General features: G+C 35.2%; 2 protein-coding genes across 2 annotated transcripts in view; one reads left to right on the forward strand and one right to left on the reverse strand.

Annotated features, from left to right (window-relative positions):
* The window catches only part of r (carbamoyl-phosphate synthetase 2, aspartate transcarbamylase, and dihydroorotase rudimentary), a 25,856-nt gene extending 19,930 nt beyond the window's left edge, over positions 1–5,926 (reverse strand). The window contains 3 exon segments of the mRNA XM_069509522.1: positions 1,590–1,747; positions 3,174–3,376; positions 5,735–5,926. Of these exon segments, the coding sequence (XP_069365623.1) occupies positions 1,590–1,747; positions 3,174–3,350 (335 nt within the window). The 5' untranslated portion in view covers positions 3,351–3,376; positions 5,735–5,926.
* A 4,389-nt stretch (positions 5,927–10,315) lies between these two features.
* Positions 10,316–24,387, forward strand: part of LOC117996286 (carboxypeptidase A2-like) — a 37,579-nt gene continuing 23,507 nt past the window's right edge. Inside the window, exons 1-2 of the mRNA XM_034984334.2 lie at positions 10,316–10,416; positions 14,302–15,166. Of these exons, the coding sequence (XP_034840225.1) occupies positions 14,485–15,166 (682 nt within the window). The 5' untranslated portion in view covers positions 10,316–10,416; positions 14,302–14,484. The remainder of the gene's footprint in view (positions 10,417–14,301; positions 15,167–24,387) is intronic.

Consider the following 24,387-nt stretch of genomic DNA (forward strand, 5'->3'; position numbering starts at 1 on the left):
CTGATACTAAAAGTATCGTGTGTGCTAGGGCCCAAAGTACCTAGGCGTTTTGGCAATAAGTACCTAATACTTAACTTACAGTCATATCAATAAAAAAAAAATTAATTATATGTAGGTACGTAATTCTATTTTAGGGTTTTGTACCTCATGAAAACGGAAACCCTTATATAAGACCACTTTATCGTCAGTCTGTTTGTCAGTGTGGCAAGGTTATTATTTCTCTGAAATCGCTTGAGGTATTAAGTGAGTAAATACCTACTGAATATTCATAGAGACTAACGTACATAATGATTCAATGTGAATATTACGGTCAGTAGTCTCTAATTGATTCGCATAAGCGCGCTATATTATAATACTAGCTTCTGCTTGCGACTTCGTCCGCGTGGACTACACAAATTTCAAACCCCTATTTCACCCCCTAAGGGGTTGAATTTTCAAAAATCCTTTCTTAGCGGATGGCTACGTCATAATAGCTATCTGCATGCCAAATTTCAGCCCGATCCGTCTAGTAGTTTGAGTCAGTCACCTTTTCCTTTTATATATTTAGATAGCAATTAGGTACTGAATTCAAATCTTAGTCAACTATTAGGTACCTACATTTTGTTAATAAAAAATGTCTTTAAACCTAAACCTAATTCTTAGGGTTTCGTACCTCAAAAGGAAGAACGGAACCCTAATAGGATCACTTTGTTGTCTGTATGTTTGTCTGTCTGACAAGAAACCTATAGGCAGTGGCGTGCATTGGGTTTAAAGCCAGGGTAAGCAGTAGTTAGGTAAGCCAGTCAAAGAATAATGAGCATTGAGCAATTTCAACCGAGTTAACTATTTCTTGGGTAAGCAGCGCTTTTATGCCTCTATGAGTTAGTTGCACGCCACTGCCTATAGGGTACTTCCTATTGACCTAGAATCATGAAATTTGGTGGGTAGGTAGGTCTTATAGCAGCAAAAATCCGTGAATTTATGGTTATTTCACAATAAAATATTAAAATGTGTTCATGAACAAATAATTATTATTTTCAACTTTCAAAGTAAGATAACTATAAATAATACCTAAGTGGGGTATCAATGAAAGGGCTGTACCTACCTGTACCTGTACATTCTAAAACAGATTTTTATTTATTTTAATACATGATTTAAAGAACACTCCGATTTAAACCCCAATCACTTTGTTAAGTGTTGTAACATTTGGCACTTTTAGGTATCGAGTAGGCATAGGAAAATTTTGTTCTAATGTTCAGTTTATATCCCGCGACATTAGTAGGTACGTCGTTATTCGTAAGTATTTGATAGGCTGTATGTCTAATAATATCATAAATTACACTTGGCACTGACACACATACATAGTCACTAAATGATATACCATTTACAGTCAAGCTAACTGTAAACTAACCTAATTTATTTATTTATTTTGTGTTTTTATTGAAAAGCTTACAAGTGTTTATTAGGTTGAAAGATTTTACCCATAGGTAACTTATACCTTTAATACGTAGAAGAATTTTTTAATATTTTCACATTTAGTGTGAAATCATTTGAAAGTAAACACAGCATGCATAAAATGGAATATTTAATGCTATCTTTTTAATACTCACGTAGATACAGCATTTAGTCCAGCTGCTCTTAATTTCCTCAAACGATCCCTCCAATATTCGGAAGGTAGTCTAAAATAATGAAGGGAACCTGACCTAATCAGTAGTGGTTCACCATTCAGCATGAAGTCATTGCCTACTATGCTAATGTTTCGGCAGTTCTGAAAAGCAACGAGATTGATGTGTTAATAAAATGAGAAAAGGGCTTTACTTGTATATTCTAAAACAGATCATATAAACCGACCAAGTGCGTGGCGGGCCACGCGCAGTGTATTTGTGTATTTTGTATTCTTGGATTATTGGATGGATTCAGGTTTACACAAATATTTTAATTTTTTAATAACTTTAAAATGTAGGTACTGACTGATGTTTTATATGGGTCCGACCTGCAATAATTTTTTTTTATTGCATTATTTTTAATTTCCAAAGGCATAAGTTATGCCTTTACATAGTTATGCCGCATAACTATGTAAATGGTGAACAATTTATTAGTTACCTAGTAGTCTTTTATGAACCTAATTGTGGCTAATTCCATTGTACACAACCTCTAAACTAAACTAAAATGGCTCGTCTAAGTCTATTGCTATCCCTTTCATAATGTTGCTTGCGAAAAAGGATGGCACTAAATTTAGACCTGTTAATTTAGTTTAGTTTAGAGATTGTGTACAAGAGAATCGGCCCCATTGTCTGTTTTATCCAAATTCTAACGTACGGAAAGTTGGTATCTCTGACGTCGCCGTGGCCATGTGGCGCATTAAAATGTATAGATTAATGTTTATTGTAACCCTGAGATTACTAACAATATTATAATGTAATCCTTTCAAACTCTTTGAAACAGCACAGCGGATGAAGGTTCGATTATATACCTACCTATTCGCTTGACAAAAAATATTAGTAGGTGTTATTATTAAATATAATATTAAATATATATTAAATATAATATTATATTTAATATATATTATTAAATATAATATTATATATAATAAAAATAGTATTAAAAATAATAGTATTCCCTATATTGGAAAACAAACCCTGTTGGAATAATTCCATCAATGATTTTTAGGCGAAGATACACGTTCAATAAATATTGATCCACAGCTATTTATTCCATCTAGTTATATTTACCTACTGAGCGCGTAGACTAGAGTTTTGACGGATTGCAATATGGATCAAAGGATTTCTAGATTTCCATATTCCGGATTATTATTCCACGGAAACAAGTATTTTAACATAGGGCGGTAAGATTAGCAGTCTCTATTATATAGGTGAGAGAGAGAGAGAGAGTGACACTCGGAGTTCAGACTTGAAAGCTAGTTATGAGGGTCTTTTCCTAATTGACCTAGCTAATTGACTCGGGAAAATAGGGGGTTAAAATTTATATAGCCCACGCGGACGAAGTCGCGAGCAAAGCTAGTATCTAATAGTTGCGGATCGTTGTTTGATGTTTCGCGCCGTTCACGGACATGTGGCGCGTAACTCGAAAGCCCGTGAAGTTTACGGGTTTTCACGCCGCGATTGGCACGTGAGTGAAGAGCGGCCGTAAACAGCAAGTTAACAATTACTGTTATTATGTTTCTACTTACTTACCTCCATAATTACCTCCGGATCTTTTTCTGAAAGTTGACTTCCATGGTTTGTGGTTTCCGTAAGTTGGATTACTACAGGCTCTGAATCGGGGGCATCGTGAGTCTGTGCTAGAACCGACCGGCTAGTATAGGTCATACAAACTTGTATAAAAATTAATCTGGTCCATGATATCAGCATCTTATGGCGTGTTGTTCGACAATTGGCTGAAAGAATAAAGAAAACCAATAAATAATTTAAACATTTATGAAGAAAACCTTTAAGAAATGTGGAAAATGGAAACGCTAACTAAAAACAAGGGTTCAAGATATAACGTACCTACTACCTACCTACCTAACACTTTAGTGTAGAACATAATGTGATTGAAGTGAATTCATTTTTTCGTGAACAATTTTTTCAGAAATTCACGGTTTTTGGATTTTCCTTTACTTGTGCTATAAGAACGACTACCTACCTTACCTGCCATATATGATTCTAGGTCAACGGGAAGCACCCTATAGGTTTTCTTGACAGACACGGATGGACAGACAACAAAGTGATCCTAAAAGGATTACTTTTTTCCTTTTGAGGTATGGAACCCACAAAAGGATAATAATAATAATAATAATAAAGTAACGTCTCTATTATTTAGGTATGGCAACTTGAGCCCGTGGCACCAATTTTCTTCTAATATCATTGCGTGGCACAAACTGCCATACCTCAGCGAGACGGATGTAGACATGGGGCTATTTCCTCCGACACGAGGTCATTGGGTGTCGCACAAGGGGGGCACCGATGAGTTCGTATAACACAACTCAATTATAACGGATCTTAAAGCCTCCCAATATGTGCTTAGGGTGGCCAGCGGCCACCGAACTGGTTTTAGTAGGCAAAAATCCTATATATCATGATATCTACCTCAAACAACGCAAAATTTAACACTGTTTTGCGATCTTGGTAAGTTATATCCATACTATAATATTATAAATGCAAAAGTGTGTCTGTCTGTCTGTCTGTCTGCTAGCTTTTCACTGCCCAACTGTTCAACCGATTTTGATGAAATTTGGTACAGATATAGCTTGCATCCCGGGGAAGTACATAGGGTACTTTTTATCCCGAAAAAACCGGCCAAGTGCAAGTCAGCGCAATGAGGGTTCCGTACTACAGTCGTATTTTTTCGACATTTTGCACGATAATTCAAAAACTATGATGCATAAAAATAAATAAAAATCTGTTTTAGAATGTACAGGTAAAGACCTTTCATATGATACCTCACTCGATATAGTCACTCACTTCGAAAGTTGAAAATACTAATTATTAGTTCATGACCACAATTTAATTTTTTTGTGTGATCTAACCCTAAATTCACGGTTTTCAGACTTTTTCCCAAATGTCAGCTATAAGATCTACCTACCTGCCAAATTTCATGATTTTCTAGGTCAACGGGAAGTTGGTTTCTTGACAGACAGATAGACAGACAGGCAGACAGACAGACAACAAAGTGATCCTATAAGGGTTCCGTTTTTCCTTTTGAGGTACGGAACCCTAAAAATTAAAGAGTTCCCACGGGATTTAAAAAAACCTAAATCCACGCGGATGTAGTCGCAGGCATCATCTAGTATTATTATACTTTAGTTAGATACATCTGCTGCAAGCTGCAGCCAAGATTTCAAATCGAACTATACGTAGATACCTAAGTCTGTTTTTAGGTCAAGATAAAAATTATTATGTGTGAGAAGCACGCTCATACGTGAGATCGCAAATATTGGCAACCGTTTGAACTTTGTTAAGAACTATAACCGCATAAAATAGGTCTAGGTTGCAGATTTCAGAATAACTGAAAATAAGTCGTCTATGTAGTACCTACTTATTCACGATGTTACAGACAAACATTCATACGGAGATTTATGTAATTAAATACCTATTTAACGGCGAAGGATGTTTTCCGTCACCGTTAAAAGTATAGTTAATATGTTAGTAAGTATAGTTCTTTGACTGTGAAGGAAATCATCGCGAGAAAACCTGCATACCTGAGACCATAAAGATGTGTGAAGTATGCCAATCCACATTTGGCTGGCGCGGGCGTGGACTATGGTCTTAACTCTTTTCATACTTAGAGAAGAGGTGCTCTGATGATTATGATTATGATGATACATAATATGTATTTTAGTTTAGGCAGGCAATTGAGAGAATTCACACAAATTGAAGTTGATACATACTTAGTTGCTATACAAGGTAGGCAGGAAACTCAATAAAAATACCTCCCATTTTCGCTATTCATTGAAATGTAATTAAGTAGGTACAAATCCTTCATTGTTCTTCCTTCTCTTGCCTATTTTTATTAACCCCCTATATTTAAAAAATGTGCCAAGAAAAGAATAAAGATAACGTTCTATTTATGTGTAATGAGGGCACCACGATTCACGACTCTTGAGGGTATCACGTAGTGTTTATGTATACTCTTTGGAGGGTATAAAATGATTAGGTATTTTTCCGCTTAAAAAAATACGCTAACTGCTAAGCTCGAATAAAAATGAAGTGCCCATATCAACATCTTGGAATGAATAGAACGGACGGTACCTTACCGGTCGTGCGGCAATGACCCCGGCTAGAGACTTCGAGTGCCAGTGAACTCTCTTGGCCCCGACTTGACAATCGCCGGCGAGTGCGAAGTAGCTAGGTTATTAGAGCGGACGAAACAGTACGCACTACTACGTAGGCAAGCAACACGACCGCTCGCTCTGCCACTCCTTCGGAAACTCGATGACTGGCCCTGTGGCGAAACAGGCATGGCTAGTGTTTCGCCCGGCGTTACCACATTTTAATATGTATGCATGTTACGGATTTTATTTTAATGGGTTCCTCATTAGTTCATTATACCTACTAATTACTATCGTCCTACTAATGAATAATCGTGTATTAATTGATTATGAGCTATGAAATATTTAATGTAAATTATTACGTTTAATTCTAAGAAATTCGAAAGGCACTTTGCTACAAAAACATTGGGTAAACTTGTGGGTACTTACTATTATTTTGTACTTATAATTTTTAAATTAAGCAAATACTTTCAAACCAATTTACACAATAAAATCAAAACTTGTACAATAGTAGGAATTGAATTTTGCTTCAAAGAATCTCTTTAAATTAATTACCCGTGCATTGACTGACAGTAATTACATTCAAGGTGCAAAGGTTAAGTGACAATTAATACGCCAGAACTCAGAATGGTATGAGATCCGGTGTTAGAAATATCTACCCTCATTTTTTATTTAATGGTGATAGAGACTATATACTGGATTATATATTACGTATAGGTTGCCTAGATATACATCGCGAATAGGTTGTCTAGCTAAATCATGTGCCGATGATGTTAAACAATAAAAATAAAAAAAACCATCAACTTTCCTGATTAGTTATCTATGAAAGTCGAGCATCAGCTGAAATAAGGAGTTGAAAAAATAAAGGTTGCCTACTTTCCCCTCTGCACACATATTATGGGGCATAAACAGACAAAAGTGTTATTAATATACCCTCATCTGTTATTTAATTGAATTTAATAGCAAATTAAAGAATATTTTATTCCCAATCCAACCGTATATTAGGTTGTCTTTACACAACTTTTTCTTTTGTTTCTATTCTTCTTTTTAAAAAATTTGTTTATACCTGGCAACCCCATAGTTGCGCAGAGGGGAAAGTAGGCAACCTTTATTTTATTAACTCCCTGTGGGGGTATATTATCTCAGCTGATGCTCGACTTTCATAAATAAATAATCACGAAAGTTGATCGATTTTTAGGGTTCCATACCTCAAAAGGAAAAACGGAACCCTTATAGGATCACTTTGTTGTCTGTCTGTCCGTCTGTCCGTCTGTCTGTCAAGAAACCTACAGGGTACTTCCCGTTGAAATAGAATCATGAAATTTGGCAGGTAGGTAGGTCTTATAGCTGACATTTGGCGAAAAATCTGAAAACCGTAATAAATTCACGGTTTACAGATTTTTCCCTTACTTACATCACACAAAAAAAATTAAATTGTGGTCACGAACTAATAATTAGTATTTTCAATTTTCTAAGTAAGATAACTGTATATCAAGTGGGGTATCATATGAAAGGTCTTCACCTGTGCATTCTTAAACAGATTTTTATTCATTTTTCTGCTGTGCCGAGTTTCTTGCTGGTTCTTCTCGGTAGGAAAGGCATTCCGAACCAGTGGTAGATGCATCCGACTATTCGTAAGTACTTGTAAAAGTTTATTCCAATAAAAAAGATTTTTATTTTATTTTTATTTTTTATTTTTATGTATCATAGTTTTTGAATTATCCTGCAAAATGTCGGGAAAATACGACTGTAGTACGGAACCCTCATTGCACGAGCCTGACTCGCACTTGGCCGGTTTTTTTATCTATTGTTTAACATCATTGGCATGTGATTTGGCTAGGCAACGTATTTGCAATGTATCACTATGTAGACCATTATCTAGCACATATTCTATCTATCATAATTAAATAAGAAATGTGGGACTGGGTACATATATGTATATTCTTAATACCGGATCTTAGACTAGAAGGCATTCTACAAACCTACCCAATTACTGAATACCTATTGCATGTATGTAGTTTTATACCTACATGGGTAGGTACTCGATTCAAATTTTGTATATATATATGTTTTGTAATAACTTTTACTGAACTGATCCTCATAGAACCTCGCACATGATTTTATAATGTCCTAACAATAGGTAGGTACATCATACAACACTATGTGAACTCCGGCTTCTCTCCTTAATTGGGTAAGTACTTAATCCTAATACACAGCAGTCAGCAGGTTCAAATTATCATAAACCGTGAAGACGTAGTTTGTTAGGTATACCTACCTAGTGATTTGTAACGAATGTTGAATTTTTCACATTTGCATGCGAATGCGAATATTGGTCTTTAAATAAAGCGCCCGCAAAATGTTTGCGCTGTTAAATTACGTAAAATGAAATGCACAGCCGTAACTTATACAACCTCCTAATTTCATGAACTCAAACTTTCAGTTCCAATATCATGAACTACTTTATACGGCGTTTTGTTAACAAGATATTCCTTTGGTAGGATTGATCCTTAGGACCCAGGAGGCGTATTTTTTACAGTTTTTGGAGATATTCAAAAACTGCATCAAAATTGGTCTACTAGCCTGTTAACCTTGTAAAATAAACTTTTAAGTTACTAATAGAGGATATTACTTAGTAGAAAATAAATAATTGCAAGGAAATGAAGCTAGAAACCTTTCTAGGTTCGCAATAAATTACAGAAGTAAAACTGTAATACTTATTAAGGCATTTGCACGCTCTTAACCAAGAAAGTGACTTAATGAAGCAAACTTTATTAAAATTTATGCCAATCTAACGGTACAGTAGTCAGTATAGGTACTTAGTTGTTTTCTACCATAGACCTATAATTTCTACGTTAAAACCATAAAACAACTAGTTAGCAATACAGTGTTACTGGGACTGGCACTTTGGAATATTAAAGAAATTCAAAAATAAAATAAAAAAATATCACTGCACCATGAATTTTTTTATGACTATGGGTAAATGCCATTATAAATTAAAATATTACTTATATTTAAAAACTAACCTCAAACCAAGGCAGCTGTTACTTTGTACATACCCAATGTGCTTCTGTTAAATCACAAATCCCCTCCCAACCCCTTGCGGGCCATGTCTAACAGAATATTGAAGCCGGAAACTTAAATTTTAAAATCATCGCAGAAAATGAAAAACCAGTTTTTGTAGATAACACTTTGTTCTTTGCAAACCGCAATAAAAGGAATGTATAATGCATAACATACTTAGTCAGTCCCAGGAAAGTCAGAGTACAGCCAAAGATGGGCAAGTCTTGGTGGTCCGGGGGAGCGAGCTATGTCATGCTGCTCCTGGGTGAAGTACCTATTTACTATTATGACGACTGATACTAGAAGTCGCCACAGAATTTGAACTTTTTAACCGACTTCCAAAAAGGAGGTGGTGCTCAATTCAGCCCGTTTTTTTCATTTTTTTGTTTCTGGACCAATTTGCAAAATTTTGTATTAATCAACAGAGGATGTTAATGTTGTGGTCCCATTTAAATTTCTGGAACCAACTCCTCAATCCTGATGCTGCAGGGTTACTGGCCGCCTAAGTTATCAAGATTCAGGAAGTGTTCATAGTGAATTATGTTGTAGGTACCAAGCAACGACTTTATGCTTGAACTACAAGTCTCATCAGACCCTACCCTACATCATCAGAGTTGACTCTTCAACTCTGATGATGTAGGGTACAGCACTCCTAAACTATAGTGATTCAGGAACTGCGGATGATGCAATATTATTTTTGGTGCCAAGCATAGACTACACCATTGAACTTCGGACCCCAACTCCTCAATGCTGATGCTGCAAGGTACTGAACTCCTAAACCGTGGGGATTCGGGAATTTCTGATATTGAATTGATATTTTAGATATCAGGCAATGACTACTTACACTAAAAAGCTTAAAAAAAAAAAAAACCGACTTCCAAAAAATGTATGAAGTCGGGCGAGCATTAAATAAACTAGAAATCAAAGCGTGTAGCTCGCCCGACTTCAAGATACATACCTACACGTGTAGAAACTAGAAACAAAAGTTATTTTTTCTTTGTAGTGGTTTAGGAAGTCAGTTTTTTTTCGTACTACTTCTAAATCTGCAAACTGAAAAATTGTAATATAAGTGTATTAACTCTTGTTGTTCAAGTGGCTAGGTTATTTGGCTGCTGGTTACAAGATACCCTTTAGACTAAGGACGCAAATCGTACTTTTCACATGTCTGTTGACAGTTGACTGACACGACACATAAAGCAAAAATGGCGAGTGCGTTCTCAAAAAATATGCACTAAAGCTAATAAACGTAATGCACAATGACGTCTCTATATAAAGTAGGTACCTATTCAATCAGCGCACCGTACCTTACAGGTGGTGTGATATTATTACTTGGGGCATTTGACATCATCAGCTGCGGGGAACGTGTTAAGTAAGCGTTAAGATTTCTGCTCGCACAATTTTTTAAAGATTTTAAGTACTTACTTATTAAGATTTTTTGCCGATTATGTACCTATACTACTTAGTTGTGACTCTTGACTTGTGATTATCAGACCACAACTACTTAGAAAGCGGTCGAAACAATTATTGTTCTTATTAAAAATTAAATATAATTTTAACATTAGACTATTGCAGTAAAAATTAACGTGTCTTGTCCATATTTCTTGTAGGTAAGTGTATGTAGGTCATTAAGATTAAGTTATGTTAATACTGCTACTATACCTTTATACCTACTTAACAAAGCAATGAAAATGTAGGTACTTACGTAGGTATTACGATTTGGGAGGCCTTTACAGCTTCATAAAAAAGGCAATCCTGAGGTTAGGTATGATTTTGCAACATATTTGAGAGTTAAAATAATAATTCTAATTTATAATACTTAGGTAAGTCTAAGTACCTACCTAACTAACGAGGGAATTAGGGACGAACGGATTTTGTCTATAAGTGCACTATAGGTGCTGGTCTTGGTAGAGGTAAGGGAGGATAATAAAGTTACATACAAATATAATTATACTAATTACTTACCGGTGCATTGGGGTAATTTAGACAGGAATTTATATGAGATGATCTGACGTTATTATTACGGTTAATTATATAAACAATTTTTCTAATTAGGTCCATTTATGATTGACCTATCTTTACATACTGAAAGATATTTTGAGCAACATTATATTATGAGATACTCATAAATGACTAGGTATAGTTTTTTCAAATTTTAGTAATTGAAAAGTTGCGTAATTTTTTCTTGGAATTTGGGGTAGTTGAGATCTGTCTTGGGGTATTCGAATCGAATTTCATCTAAAGTGTTTTTATTGCACACTGACCGAAGCTGTTTATGTTTCTTTTACTCCTTATTGAAGCATTTCGCTAAGGAAAATGAGTAAATGATATATACTTACCTAACAACTATATACTTATTTAATAAAACGAAATCATTAATTTTATAGAGAAGTGTACTACAGTAGGATAGGTACCTACCGATATAGAAATGTTACCTACTGCTGACCAGTCACACAACTTTTCAATATTAATCTGTCATGGTACTGGAAATTATAAAATTTCTATAAATTACTTCGAAAGAAGTCATGGGCATTTCTACTTTACCTATACCTTAAATAATATAATAGTGCGTGCAAAACAAATACAATACAGTTACCTACCCCTGTACGCGACAGGTCGAGATGGCGTTCGGGGAAGATACGCCACGCACGCCCGCACACCCCCTGCGCTAACCCGGTGCGGGATAGCGCGGTTGATGTGCGGGAGTGCGGGACGCCCCCCACCTCATACCCCAATTGCCATCTTTACCTGTCGCGTACTTTAGGTAGGTACGATAAAACAGATCTCAGCCGGGTTAGGTCTACCTGCGCAAATCACCAATACTGCAACTTCAGATTGGACTAAGTATACTTGCATTTGCTCGCACTTTATGTTCCTACGATATAAGTAGTTATTCCTACCTACTTAATAGTTAATAGTTTATCTATTTAGAGTTCAAAAAACTGAGAAAGGATTTTAAGAAATTCTTTAAAAAGTAAATCCATGCGGACTAGAACGTAGAGTCGCAGGAAAAGCCATAGTGAAAGAATATGTAATTCAAAATAAATCTAAAGTGGAGAATAACTGGCTTCGGAAGAAATTCAAAAGCATAAATGATTAAAAACTATCATAATATGAGTCAGTGATACGTAAAATGTGTCGAGATATTATTGTAGCGTATCAACTATCAATATCCAGAATGAACTTGATCGAAGAAATCTAACCGACCGACCGTTTAATGCGTGCCACATTTCACGCATCAAAGTTACCTAGGTACCTATAACCTATCTACTACGATTTGTTTATTTATATTGCTTTGATTTTCTCTTTAACAATAACAACAAACCTGCGCTACGATCCGTATCCGTACTAAATAAGAAAGTTCGTCATTCGTTTGTTGCTAAACCTTTTCGCGGCTGGTAACTCAAAGAACCGATGTATATTACATTTCGTTATTACACCGCGTCGAAATTAGCAACACAGGAAAGTGAAAAAACAATATTTCCAGAAATTTGGGTTATTTGATGGATATACCGACCTTTATTACCTACTTTTTTCTTCTACTTATTTATTGGATGTTTTCCAGCAAATCTAGCAAATTCTTAAATTGCATCAAATTAATCTCAACACCGCCAAAAAACGACTTAGGGCGTTTGTGCACTCATTCGTATTACCTACCTATATTCGTTTTCGTGATTCGTGAAAATATGGTTCAAGTGGACGTTATACAAATAGGTAACTAAGCGTGTGGGGTCAGAACCTAAGTCAGAAGTTATGCGACGATTTCATGTTTGCAACCATTGACAGAGTGAACTACTATACCTATCATTGATATAAATCATATCGCTGTTTGTAATAGAGAAAACTTTAATTCTAATGACAAATATAATTAAATGATATTTTTTTCTCAATCTGCGGCAAAGCTAACAAAAATGATGAATGATGATAAATACTTAGCTATTCTTTCGGCCAAAAATGTGAATATCCGCAGATAGCATCTGACTCTGATGAGCGTGTGGAAAAAGGAATTTCGCAAAAACTAACTTTCTGATCTGACAAGCAGAAGGTATTGTAGAAAATGTGACCTTTTTGGTTTTTTACCCGAATACGGCAAAGTCAAAAGGAAGAGTTGTGATTTTAGCAGTCTTTGTAAGTATCTGTTTGTATTAACGTAGGTATGTTGCACCGTACTTAGTGCCTAAACTAGTGAGCCAAATTTGATGAATGAAGTGTCATTCAGTTCGTTCGAAGGTTCGGGCTATAGCCCAGGTGTCATCAGCTACATATTATGCTATCAGAGATCAATATGACGGATGTTAATTATTGTTACATCCCAAAAAGTGGGGATCTCTGAATTTTTTTATCCAGTCGTATCGAACGGGATGTCAAATGAAAGACAAGTAAATTCTAAGTTCATAAGGTATAAATATAAGTAGGATAAAAATAAGTATACTAAGCGACAGAAAATCAAACCTACTACCTACTATTACACAATACTAGCTAGGCAGGTAGGTACTATTATGTCAGTTGTCACGATATTCAAGATTTTCTTTCTATTGATATAAGTATACCTATTAAGTTTTCATAAACCTCTCAAATTAAGTAGATGCGTGCTATTATTATTTTATACTTTCATAATGTTATAATTTATAATGATCGCCATATCGATGAATATAATCGCCACATCGTGACCACAACTAAGAACAGCATCTTTTCACGAAGGTGCTAGCCACACAGGTTAACCATGAACAATTTGGTAACCTACCTATTTGTTCTGGTGACAGAAGGGCTGGCTCATTTTTTGTGCAACAGATCAGCTTGGCTGTCCAGCGCGGAAATGCAGCCAGTATTCTTGGCACCATTCCACGCGGGCATGATTGTTATTTAGTAATAAGATAAGGCTAGCTTTAGGTTTTATTAATTTTGTAATATTAAAAAAAAACTTTAGCCTGCGTGAAAGCATCAAGTAGGAACTTAAACGGGTGTGCGTACCCCTGGCGAGCATGGTTGTAATGAGCATTTAGTGCTCAGTGCTCACGCATTTTTTTTTTTTTAATTTTTTTTATTTTTTTTTATTCGTGTATTTGCAAGTTAGTTTAATTTATTTTTAGTTGCTTCAAAGAATATGTTGGTAATGATGATGATGTGTATCATGAGGATGATGCTGTTTTAGCCTCTCGCACTCATCCGATCCGAATCTGAGAAAATACGGACATTAAAAATATCTACGTCATATTATGTCATAAGCTACCATACAAATAGTTCTATGATAAGTACTTCGGAATGTATTTTTATGATTTTCATGGACTCGGATCGGATGAGTGCGTATACCTAGCATACCTATAGCAGGTATAAAGCTTCCACCGATTAAAATTTTCAAAATACCTAGGTACTTACTACTTGTGTTATATTTTTTAATACATTACATTTAATACTGTATTTATAATACAGAGAATAGACCGAGAGTACCAGCTCTAAATGTTAATGAAGCTACCTATTTTAATCCCTATTGTCAGATGGACTATGCCCTATGGAGAGTTGTATTTCGCCTGGCTGAGCTGACCTAGTGGCGTAGCGGGTGCGTTGAAAGCGAGATCGTCGCATTATGGCAGTGGCAGGGAAGGTGGTTGCGCTGGCGGAGGCAAGACGGTCCGCGGGTACAGTGCGCGCGCACCTCGCCATGCGAACACGCTCACCACATGGCGCGTCGCCTGGCGCTGCTGGCGCTGTTGGCTTGCGCGGCGGCCGCACTCCACCCGCCTTCACACTCTACCGATACTTCCGACTCGGAGTCCTCGGACCCCTTCACGCTCTGGGACGAATATGTGGAGTCCTATGAAAATACGCGTCCGCCGCGACCCGTCGCAGTAAAACCTCATGCCAAAGTGTTTCTCCGAAGTAAAGTTCCAAAATTAAATATGACCAAGAAAACTAATAAAGGTGATGATAAAGTTATTAAAACCACTATTAACATTTCGAGTTATACGAACTTTTATGTGACAAAAATACCGCCGATTATTGAGACATTCACCAGCTCTTATACGCGAATTCCACAAGGAATGTACGTTAATGTTACTGAACAGCAATCGTGGGTGAACGGTGTGAGTCAGGTTTCGAGGGTTAGCACGAAGAAGCCGGCGAAGTCCCGACCATCGACCACTCGACGCCCGCCCACAACACCCCGGCCACGAACTACGACAAGGCGGCAGCGCACGACCACGACGCGGCGGCGCTCGACGACACGAAGCGTTCGTTTGACTTCGAAAACAACCAAAGTGCCAAAACAAAAAGTGACATGCTCACAAAAGAAACCAGGATGGATATCAAACTTTTTTGAAAATAACAAAATAAAGAAGTCAGCCAAAAAACAGGAGAAATCAGGTTGGTTTGTTGTTAGGTTTAATTAAAATCAAAAGACACGATCAAAATATTTTTAGAACTGTACTTAGTAAGTATTTTTAAATAAATAAGCATATTACTTATTTACTTACTGCCACAACACAAAACAGTAAAACATATACCATGTTTTACTGTTTTGTGTTGTGGCAGTAAGTAATATCCGAATAAAGCTCTACCCATATTAAGTTTTATGCGAAAGTGTGTCTGTTTGTTGGTTTATTGGTTTGTCCTTCAATCACATCGCAACGGAGCAACGGGTCGACGTTTTTTTTGCATGGGTATAGTTAAAAACCTGGTGAGTGACATAGGCTACTTTTCATAGGCTACTTTTTATCCCGGAAAATCAAACCATTCCGGAAAAACCACGCGAACGAAGTCGCGGGCACCTGGTAGGTACCTAGTTCAAAATAAATAAGACTCAAATGGGCTATACAGAGCGGAGCGAGACCAATAATTAATCTATGGGCTTATACACTATAAATAGTAGGTATATCACTTTAAAGTTTAAGGCAACAAGTCCTATTTCAGGATTTTGATGATTTCACTTTATTCACGCCAGATCTATGTACATATATTGCTTGGAACAAAAATTTGAACTAAAGATTCAAATTTTTGTGAGGTGGTATACAATCACTATGGAGTTGAAGGAAACCATTTTTTTCTTCATCCTGTAAAGTTGTTAAAATTGAGATAACTCACCGGTTGCCAGTTCAGTCGATATGTACGTTCCAGTATTATTTAGTAAAATAATATTGTGTGCGTGAAAGTATTTCTAGATACTAATTTTAGATTAAAATTGCAGCTATTTACGTACCTAAGTAGTGTAGAAAGTCGATTCTGGGCCACCCCGGGGGGTCCGCGAAAAAAAATTGTCCCGCCCACAAAAAAAGACCACCACCATTGGCTCTGGATGTTCGCCGTTTTTAGACCATTGGCTCAAACCTAACCTAACCTAACCTAACCTAACATATATCGATCGGGTCGTTAGCGGGAAACTAAAAGGGCAATTGGAATCTCCTACCACTCATCTAGTGAATGATTGCGTGCGAGGCTGTAGGTACCTGCTACCTACGCTAGCTCTAACAATGAGTACCGTACGCGTCAAAATAACTTCGGAATGTCCAAGGCGTCACTTTCTCATTTTTTCATCGGGGATACGTACCTGCTCCGGCGCCAGGGGGTTTTAACAATGCCCCCCGCCCCTTATCCCCTCACCCGTCGATCCATGCATTTCTACAATTTTGTCCTTAACCGACTTTAAAAAAGGAGGTATTTTTCTGTATGTATGACTGTATTTTCATAAAATGTTTAAATACGAGTTTATCATGTTATCACCATATTGGATGACTGATATTGTTTATAATGAATAAGTAAATTAGAATTTGATAGCAATGCATTTCGTAGAAACTTAACCCAAGCTTTTATGATAATGTGTTCTCTTGCAAAAATATGTGAGATGCTCTCTCGTGTCAGTTTAAAATATATTTATTATCTCATTAACAAAAAATTAACAAAATTCACGATCGATCGTGTCGTTGATTTTTTTAGTTAGTCCACTCAATCTGTTTTTATCGCCCATTAACTTTAGGTAGATGCAAAAACTGATATCGCATGCAGGTGTTTCAGAGCATGTACATTCGTGTTTGTTTCGAAGATTTATAATCCCATTAAGAAGGACTAACAAAAAATTAACCCAAGCTTTTATGATAATGTGTTCTCTTGCAAAAATATGTGAGATGCTCTCTCGTGTCAGTTTAAAATATATTTATTATCTCATTAACAAAAAATTAACAAAATTCACGATCGATCGTGTCGTTGATTTTTTTAGTTAGTCCACTCAATCTGTTTTTATCGCCCATTAACTTTAGGTAGATGCAAAAACTGATATCGCATGCAGGTGTTTCAGAGCATGTACATTCGTGTTTGTTTCGAAGATTTATAATCCCATTAAGAAGGACTAACAAAAAATTAACCCAAGCTTTTATGATAATGTGTTCTCTTGCAAAAATATGTGAGTTGCTCTCTCGTGTCAGTTTAAAATATATTTATTATCTCATTAACAAAGAATTAACAAAATTCACGATCGAGGGTTCCTTTTTCTATTTGAGTTACAGAACCCTAAGATAAGAATATAACAATTGAAAGGTTGGTCTTCCAGACACAATGCGATCCTTACCCGCTGTGAATACACAACAAAAGCCAGTAACCCGTGAGTGACACTTTACGGAAATATATTTTTTAAATAATGTGTACTTTCCCTACCATTTGTCTTTGAACAAATTTGAAACAAATTATAAAAGAGTCCTGTTCTAAAGCAGTCGCGCCATATTCCTTCTTACTACCTACAACGATGTCGTCTCAACTGTGTGAGCTGAACAACTCGGTCTACGATGAAGAAATGGTTGCAATTTGTGAAGAAGTCGAATTGAACACGATGTTAGTTGACCTATGTATGGAAACCGAACGAGATCAAGTTTATTCGTGAGTATTTTTTAATTTTTTTCCGCGAGCAGTTTTTATTTTAATCTATTGTATTTCAAAAATTTCATCGAATATTAGGTGTGCGACTATAAATTATTAATGTAATGCCGCCATCCTCGACCCTGAAGTTCAAACTTGTTTAAACACATTGCTGACAGAGAGGGGGTTTTTTGTGTATAAATATCCGGGCTTAGCTCTAGTAACGTCCATTCAGAGACAAGTTGTGATAGAAAAATAATAACCATGGAAGCTTTTTCCAGTGATGAAATAAGTGTATTTACTAAATCATTTGTGCTAAATAAGTTTCATAGAAACATCCGGTTGTGGTATATATCTAATAGACTCCCTAGATGGATGTTAGAGGACCCAGATATTAAACCGTTTTATACTCCATGTAGTGGTCATTCTGTCTCCATGACATCCCCTGTTTGTGATGAAATTGATGGGGTGTTTCCTATGATAGCATATTGTAATATGTGTGCTTCAAATGGTAAATTATATTCCAATAAAGATAATTGTAAGGTGTATTTTTCAGAACATATTTTTAACTATTGTATTTTTATTTTTTAGTTCGGGGCAAACTGGAGCCGGAGTAAAAAGAAAGGCTACTGTGCTCACACAGTCTTCGAGTAAGCGACCATGTTCTCAAGAACCTTCTACTTCTACGGGGCTATTGACGACATCAACATCAACGGAGGGAGGATCTACCTCATTTGTAAGTCCCGCAAACAATCACAGTGTCGAGTGTCCTTATTGTAAAACAAATGTTAATCAAAAATACTATACCAGCCACCTTAAAAGCAAGAAACATATAAATAATGTACTTCTTAATAGCTCCATTCAAAACTTAGCTAATGTGCAAATAATAGAAAACGCTTTCGGTCGAAGAATAGTAACATACAGGATTTCCAATGAGAATACGTCGTCTAATTCAGAATTCGAAACACCTGAATATTTCCTAAACTCAATTAAAAATATTATTTATGAGTTGCTTGATAAGCTATTAAAGGAATATAAGGCAATTAAAGTAAATTGCATTTTAAGTGGGGAATTTATTCAAACAACAAAAAATTTAGAGAATTCTTTTGATTTTCAAACCATTAATTATATTCTATGTTTAGAGCAAGAAATCAATAAAATTTATTCAGATTTGCATGATGAAATTTCAAATAAAGTTTGTAATTTTGAAAAGAAAGATAGTGGTTGGAGTCTAAAAAAATTAATTACATTGATTTAAACATAAATAAATTTAACCCGTTACGAGGATCTTCATATATAGATCTACCCTTAGATATAAAACATAAGCATGCTGTAATTAATGTAAAAAATAATGACTATCAATGTTTTCAATGGGCTGTGCTTTCCGCATTGTATCCAGTTAACAATCATGTAGACAGAGTGAGTTCATATGCATCTAAACAAAACTCTTTAAGTTTTAAAGATATTCCATTTCCGGTAAAGTTGAAAGATATATATAAATTTGAGCGCTTAAATAATATTAGTATTAATGTTTTTGGACTTGAACGTGATACTAAAAGTAATTCCACAAAGGTCATTGGTCCACTCTATTTCACAAAATGCCGAAAACAAAAACACGTAAATTTACTTCACATAAATAATAGTTCTACCGGTCATTATTGTTATATAAAAAACCTATCCCGACTAGTTAGTTGCCAATTAAATGGACATCAACACGCGAACTATATTTGCGACGGTTGCTTGCTTTATTTTCAAACAGAGTGTAAATTAAAATCTCACCAGGAGTTCGATTGTAATCATGTTCGAACAGATTTACCAGGCATTAACAAAGCTAAACTAACATTCCATAAACACGAGAGGAAGTTAAAATTACCCTTTGTTGTATATGCAGATTTTGAAGCATTTTTAAATCCTATACAAGGATGTGATAATGATCCATCTACCTCATATACAACAAATTTTCAAAAGCATGAAGTATATAGTTTTGGGTACTATATCAAATGCACATTCAATGATAGTCTATCTAAATACAAAACGTATACGGGTAGTGACTGTTCAAAAGTTTTTATGGAACACCTAAATGACGACGTCAACCGCATTTATAACGAATATTTAATTGAAATCAATCCACTTCCCCTCTCAGAGGATATTAATGAAAAAATAAATAGAGCAACTATATGCTATATATGTAATAAAAAACTAGATTCAGCTTATAAAATAGATTATAATAAGTACACTGGCGTTTTCACAGGTGTCTGCCATAAAAGTTGCAGCAAAAAATTTGTCACGCCTCGATTTATCCCTGTAATTCTGCATAACCTTAGTAACTATGATGCTCATTTCATTGTACACGCGTTAAACTTTTCAGAAGGGGTGGTAAAGGTCATACCTCAAAATAAGGAACGATACATTTCGTTTTCAAAAATGTTAAAAATCGATGAAAACCAAATTGAATTGAGATTTATTGATTCTTTTAAATTTTTATCGTATAGTTTAGAATCCTTAACAAATAATTTGAATGATGATGAATTCATTGAATTGCGCAGAAATTTTCAGAATGAAAAGGATCTTCTTTATTTAAAACGCAAAGGTGTGTATCCATATGAGTATATGTCATCATTTGAATCCTTAAAGTTGACATCACTCCCCACTCAAGATAATTTTTTCAACACACTTACAAACAGTTCTATTTCAAATGAGGATTATAAACATGCCAGTGATGTCTGGAATCATTTTAAATGTCGTAATATGAGTGATTACTCTGATTTATATCTCAAAACAGATGTTCTCCTTTTAACGGATATTTTTGAAAACTTTAGAAACGTATGTATTAAAACTTACGATTTAGATCCTGCTCAATATTATACAGCGCCAGGTCTTAGTTGGGACGCAATGTTAAAGTATACACAAGTAACGTTGGATCTGCTTACAGATTACGATAAAATTGCATTCATAAAATCAGGTATACGTGGCGGTGTTTCGCAATGCAGTAACCGTTATGCGCAAGCAAATAATAAGTTTATGGAGAATTTTGATGAGAAAATTCAATCATCTTATCTCATGTACTGTGACGTTGTAAATTTTGAACTACTAATTAGCGTTTCGCTTTTAATTAAAATCTATTTTGTTCAAAGTATGTTGGTGCCACCTAGCATCAAGGTGCAGAACTACGCGTGGGTCGATGTTCAGAGTTCATTCGAGCCACAATAGATGGCGTTTGCTTCGTTGTCAATTGTCGTAAAAAAAACATTTGTAAGGGTGGTAAATTGAGCGGAATAGAAATATACCCGGATACGGAATAATCTACCACCTTACAAAGATTAGAGGAAAAAAAAAATAATTTACTTGATCTATCTACCTAGTAAAGAATAGAAGCTAGCCGTCGACTCCCTTGTAATGTATATGAGGTGTTATAAATGAAATTTGCTAGATGTTAGGCAAAATTGTTTTTAATGTAACTTTTACCGGGGTCGCTTAATACATAGTGATGGCTAATAATGCTTAGTTATTCTAGCTTAATGCCAAGACTTAATTTAGATACATTAGAATGCCTTAGGTAGATAGTACATAAAATCTATGTTTTAAATTTAAGATGCCATTGGCATGGAATAGACAATGACACAGTAAAATTCATAAAATTGTTTCAAAATAAAAGCTCAGTAGTAAAGACAGGGTTCTTACTGTACACATACACTAAGAAGGTTCACTAAACTGTTCCAGGATACAAACATTTGCTTACTTGTAGGTGCGAAGACTGCAAGGTAGCTGGACGGCATCGGCCAAGCTCCCAAAACTCGATTTAACTTGATTCTTCACAACCGAAATGTTTCATTACAAAGATTTTCACCAAGTCTTATCCATAGAATTAAGTTGCCAACGTGAATGTGCAAAAGAAATAAATACGAAAACCGAAAACTAAAAACGGAAACGCAAACGGAAAACGGAAACGGAAACCCTGCAACAAAGAAAAACAACAAGATTATAATTTGTGCTGTGTGAAAATTTCGACACGTGGAATTTTCCCGATCAAACACAACTCACCTATTGAACTCCTGGCCACCAATGGTTTTCAGAAGTTCACCCACAACCCATTATCCTCATTTATTTGGGAAGGTAAAGTAACTGGAACTGAAAGGGAAAATCATGAAATTAGGATTTTCTCTAACCAAACCGCCATTTTGTCGAATCCACATTACTTGATTTTTCACTCACCATAATTGATGAAACATTGAAATACGTTAGGATGACTAAATTTATAACTATTGTATTTTCCCAGGCGAAGCCATGGGCGAAAAAGAGTGAGATTTTCCTGGAACGAAAAAAATTCGTCTTCACATGTTGACTCCAGAAAAATTCTAAATCTCACCAATCGGGTTGCGTCTGGCAACACCGATTGGTGAGATTTAGAATTTTTCTGGAGTCAACATGTGAAGACGAATTTTTTTCGTTCCAGGAAAATCTCACTCTTTTTCGCCCATGGCTTCGCCTGGGAAAATACAATAGTCATAAATTTAGTCATCCTAACGTATTTCAATGTTTCATCAATTATGGTGAGTGAAAAATCAAGTAATGTGGATTCGACAAAATGGCGGTTTGGTTAGAGAAAATCCTAATTTCATGATTTTCCCTTTCAGTTCCAGTTACTTTACCTTCCCAAATAAATGAGGATAATGGGTTGTGGGTGAACTTCTGAAAACCATTGGTGGCCAGGAGTTCAATAGGTGAGTTGTGTTTGATCGGGAAAATTCCACGTGTCGAAATTTTCACACAGCACAAATTATAATCTTGTTGTTTTTCTTTGTTGCAGGGTTTCCGTTTCCGTTTTCCGTTTGCGTTTCCGTTTTTAGTTTTCGGTTTTCGTATTTATTTCTTTTGCACATTCACGTTGGCAACTTAATTTCTATGGATAAGACTTGGTGAAAATCTTTGTAATGAAACATTTCGGTTGTGAAGAATCAAATAAATTGAGTTTTGGATCTTGGCCGATGCCGTCCAGCTACCTTGCAGTCTTCGCACCTACAAGTAAGCAAATGTTTGTATCCTGGAACAGTTTAGTGAACCTTCTTAGTGTATGTGTACAGTAAGAACCCTGTCTTTACTACTGAGCTTTATTTTGAAACAATTTTATAAATTTTACTGTGTCATTGTCTATTCCATGCCAATGGCATCTTAAATTTAAAACATAGATTTTATGTACTATCTACCTAAGGCATTCTAATGTATCTAAATTAAGTCTTGGCATTAAGCTAGAATAACTAAGCATTATTAGCCATCACTATGTATTAAGCGACCCCGGTAAAAGTTACATTAAAAACAATTTTGCCTAACATCTAGCAAATTTCATTTATAACACCTCATATACATTACAAGGGAGTCGACGGCTAGCTTCTATTCTTTACTAGGTAGATAGATCAAGTAAATTAAAATTATTATTTTTTCTCTAATCTTTGTAAGGTGGTAGATTATTCCGTATCCGGGTATATTTCTATTCCGCCCAATTTACCACCCTTACAAATGGCGCCCGAACGTTTTTTTTATATAGTTATTTCAGTATATTTTGAGAAATTTTGTGAATTTTATGAAATGTACTCCGCTGATTGTACAATTTTCTAAGTAGTGACACATTGCAAAGAGCACTAAGCTGTTTTTTATGGTTAACTAACTAAATAATAACTAATAGTTAGAAATTTTGTTTGATAGTTTAAGTAATTTTCTGAGTATAGTCCAACATTGGTTTTTTCTTATTTAATTAACACATTATAAATGGTGCTTATGCCGTTCAATTATGTTATTTGACTTACCTTGGAGGTGTATAAGTGAATGTTTGCCTTCAGTTTAGTAATAAACATTGCTTAACTGAGTTGTTGTTGGGTATTGCTTTCAATAGTAAGTACATCTTATGTTTGAAAATTCCGGTAACTTAGTATAATTAAAGTTTTGAAACGCTATGTGCTGTTAACTAGTTACACACATACATTTATAAATACTAAGAGTTACAACTTGTGAAACTAAATATATAAACTATATTCAGAGATTACATTAAGTTCAAGTATGAAGTTATGAACAATTTTTTTTCAGTGACTTGATACTTCATTATTTTGTTGAAATTTTGTTTAGAGCTGTGTTAAGGTTATGATAAAAGCTACTTCACACACAAAACATGTTAAGTTTAATTGAATGCTGGTAGTTTAAAGTGACATTTAGAAACAGATTTGTTGTATTTTAGGTTATGTGTTAAAAGTGTAAAGTAACAGTCATCAAACCATTGCACAATCTCTTTGTTTTTTTGAAAGATAATATGCTAGTCAGAGTTCATTGCAACTTTGCTGCCTGTTTACTTTTGTAATTGTAAAGGTTGTAACACACTGTGTACTCATAAAGGTGATACTGCACCTTACAATCATTTATTCAATTTTGGGAAGTTTTATTTTGTTATATTTTGTTTACTATAGTAATAATATGTGCTTGTATTATTAACAATATTTTGGAATAGGAACATAATTGATAAAATAGTTAGGATAAACTTAAAGAATATTGTTTTTGTTGTGTATTTTGCTTGTGTATATTTAATAGTTTAATAACTTCTTTTGTGTTTGTGTTTAACCAATTTGTATAAGGCTAACATAGACAGTTACACAAGCTCGATATTTTGTTAAATGTGTTTTGACCTTAACACAATGGGAACAGACTTTTGCCCAGTTTCATTCACTTTTGAAGGACGAATTGTGTTATGAGGTATCCAT

Source organism: Maniola hyperantus, chromosome 3 (genome assembly GCF_902806685.2).
Source record: "Maniola hyperantus chromosome 3, iAphHyp1.2, whole genome shotgun sequence".
Lineage (NCBI taxonomy): Eukaryota > Metazoa > Arthropoda > Insecta > Lepidoptera > Nymphalidae > Maniola > Maniola hyperantus.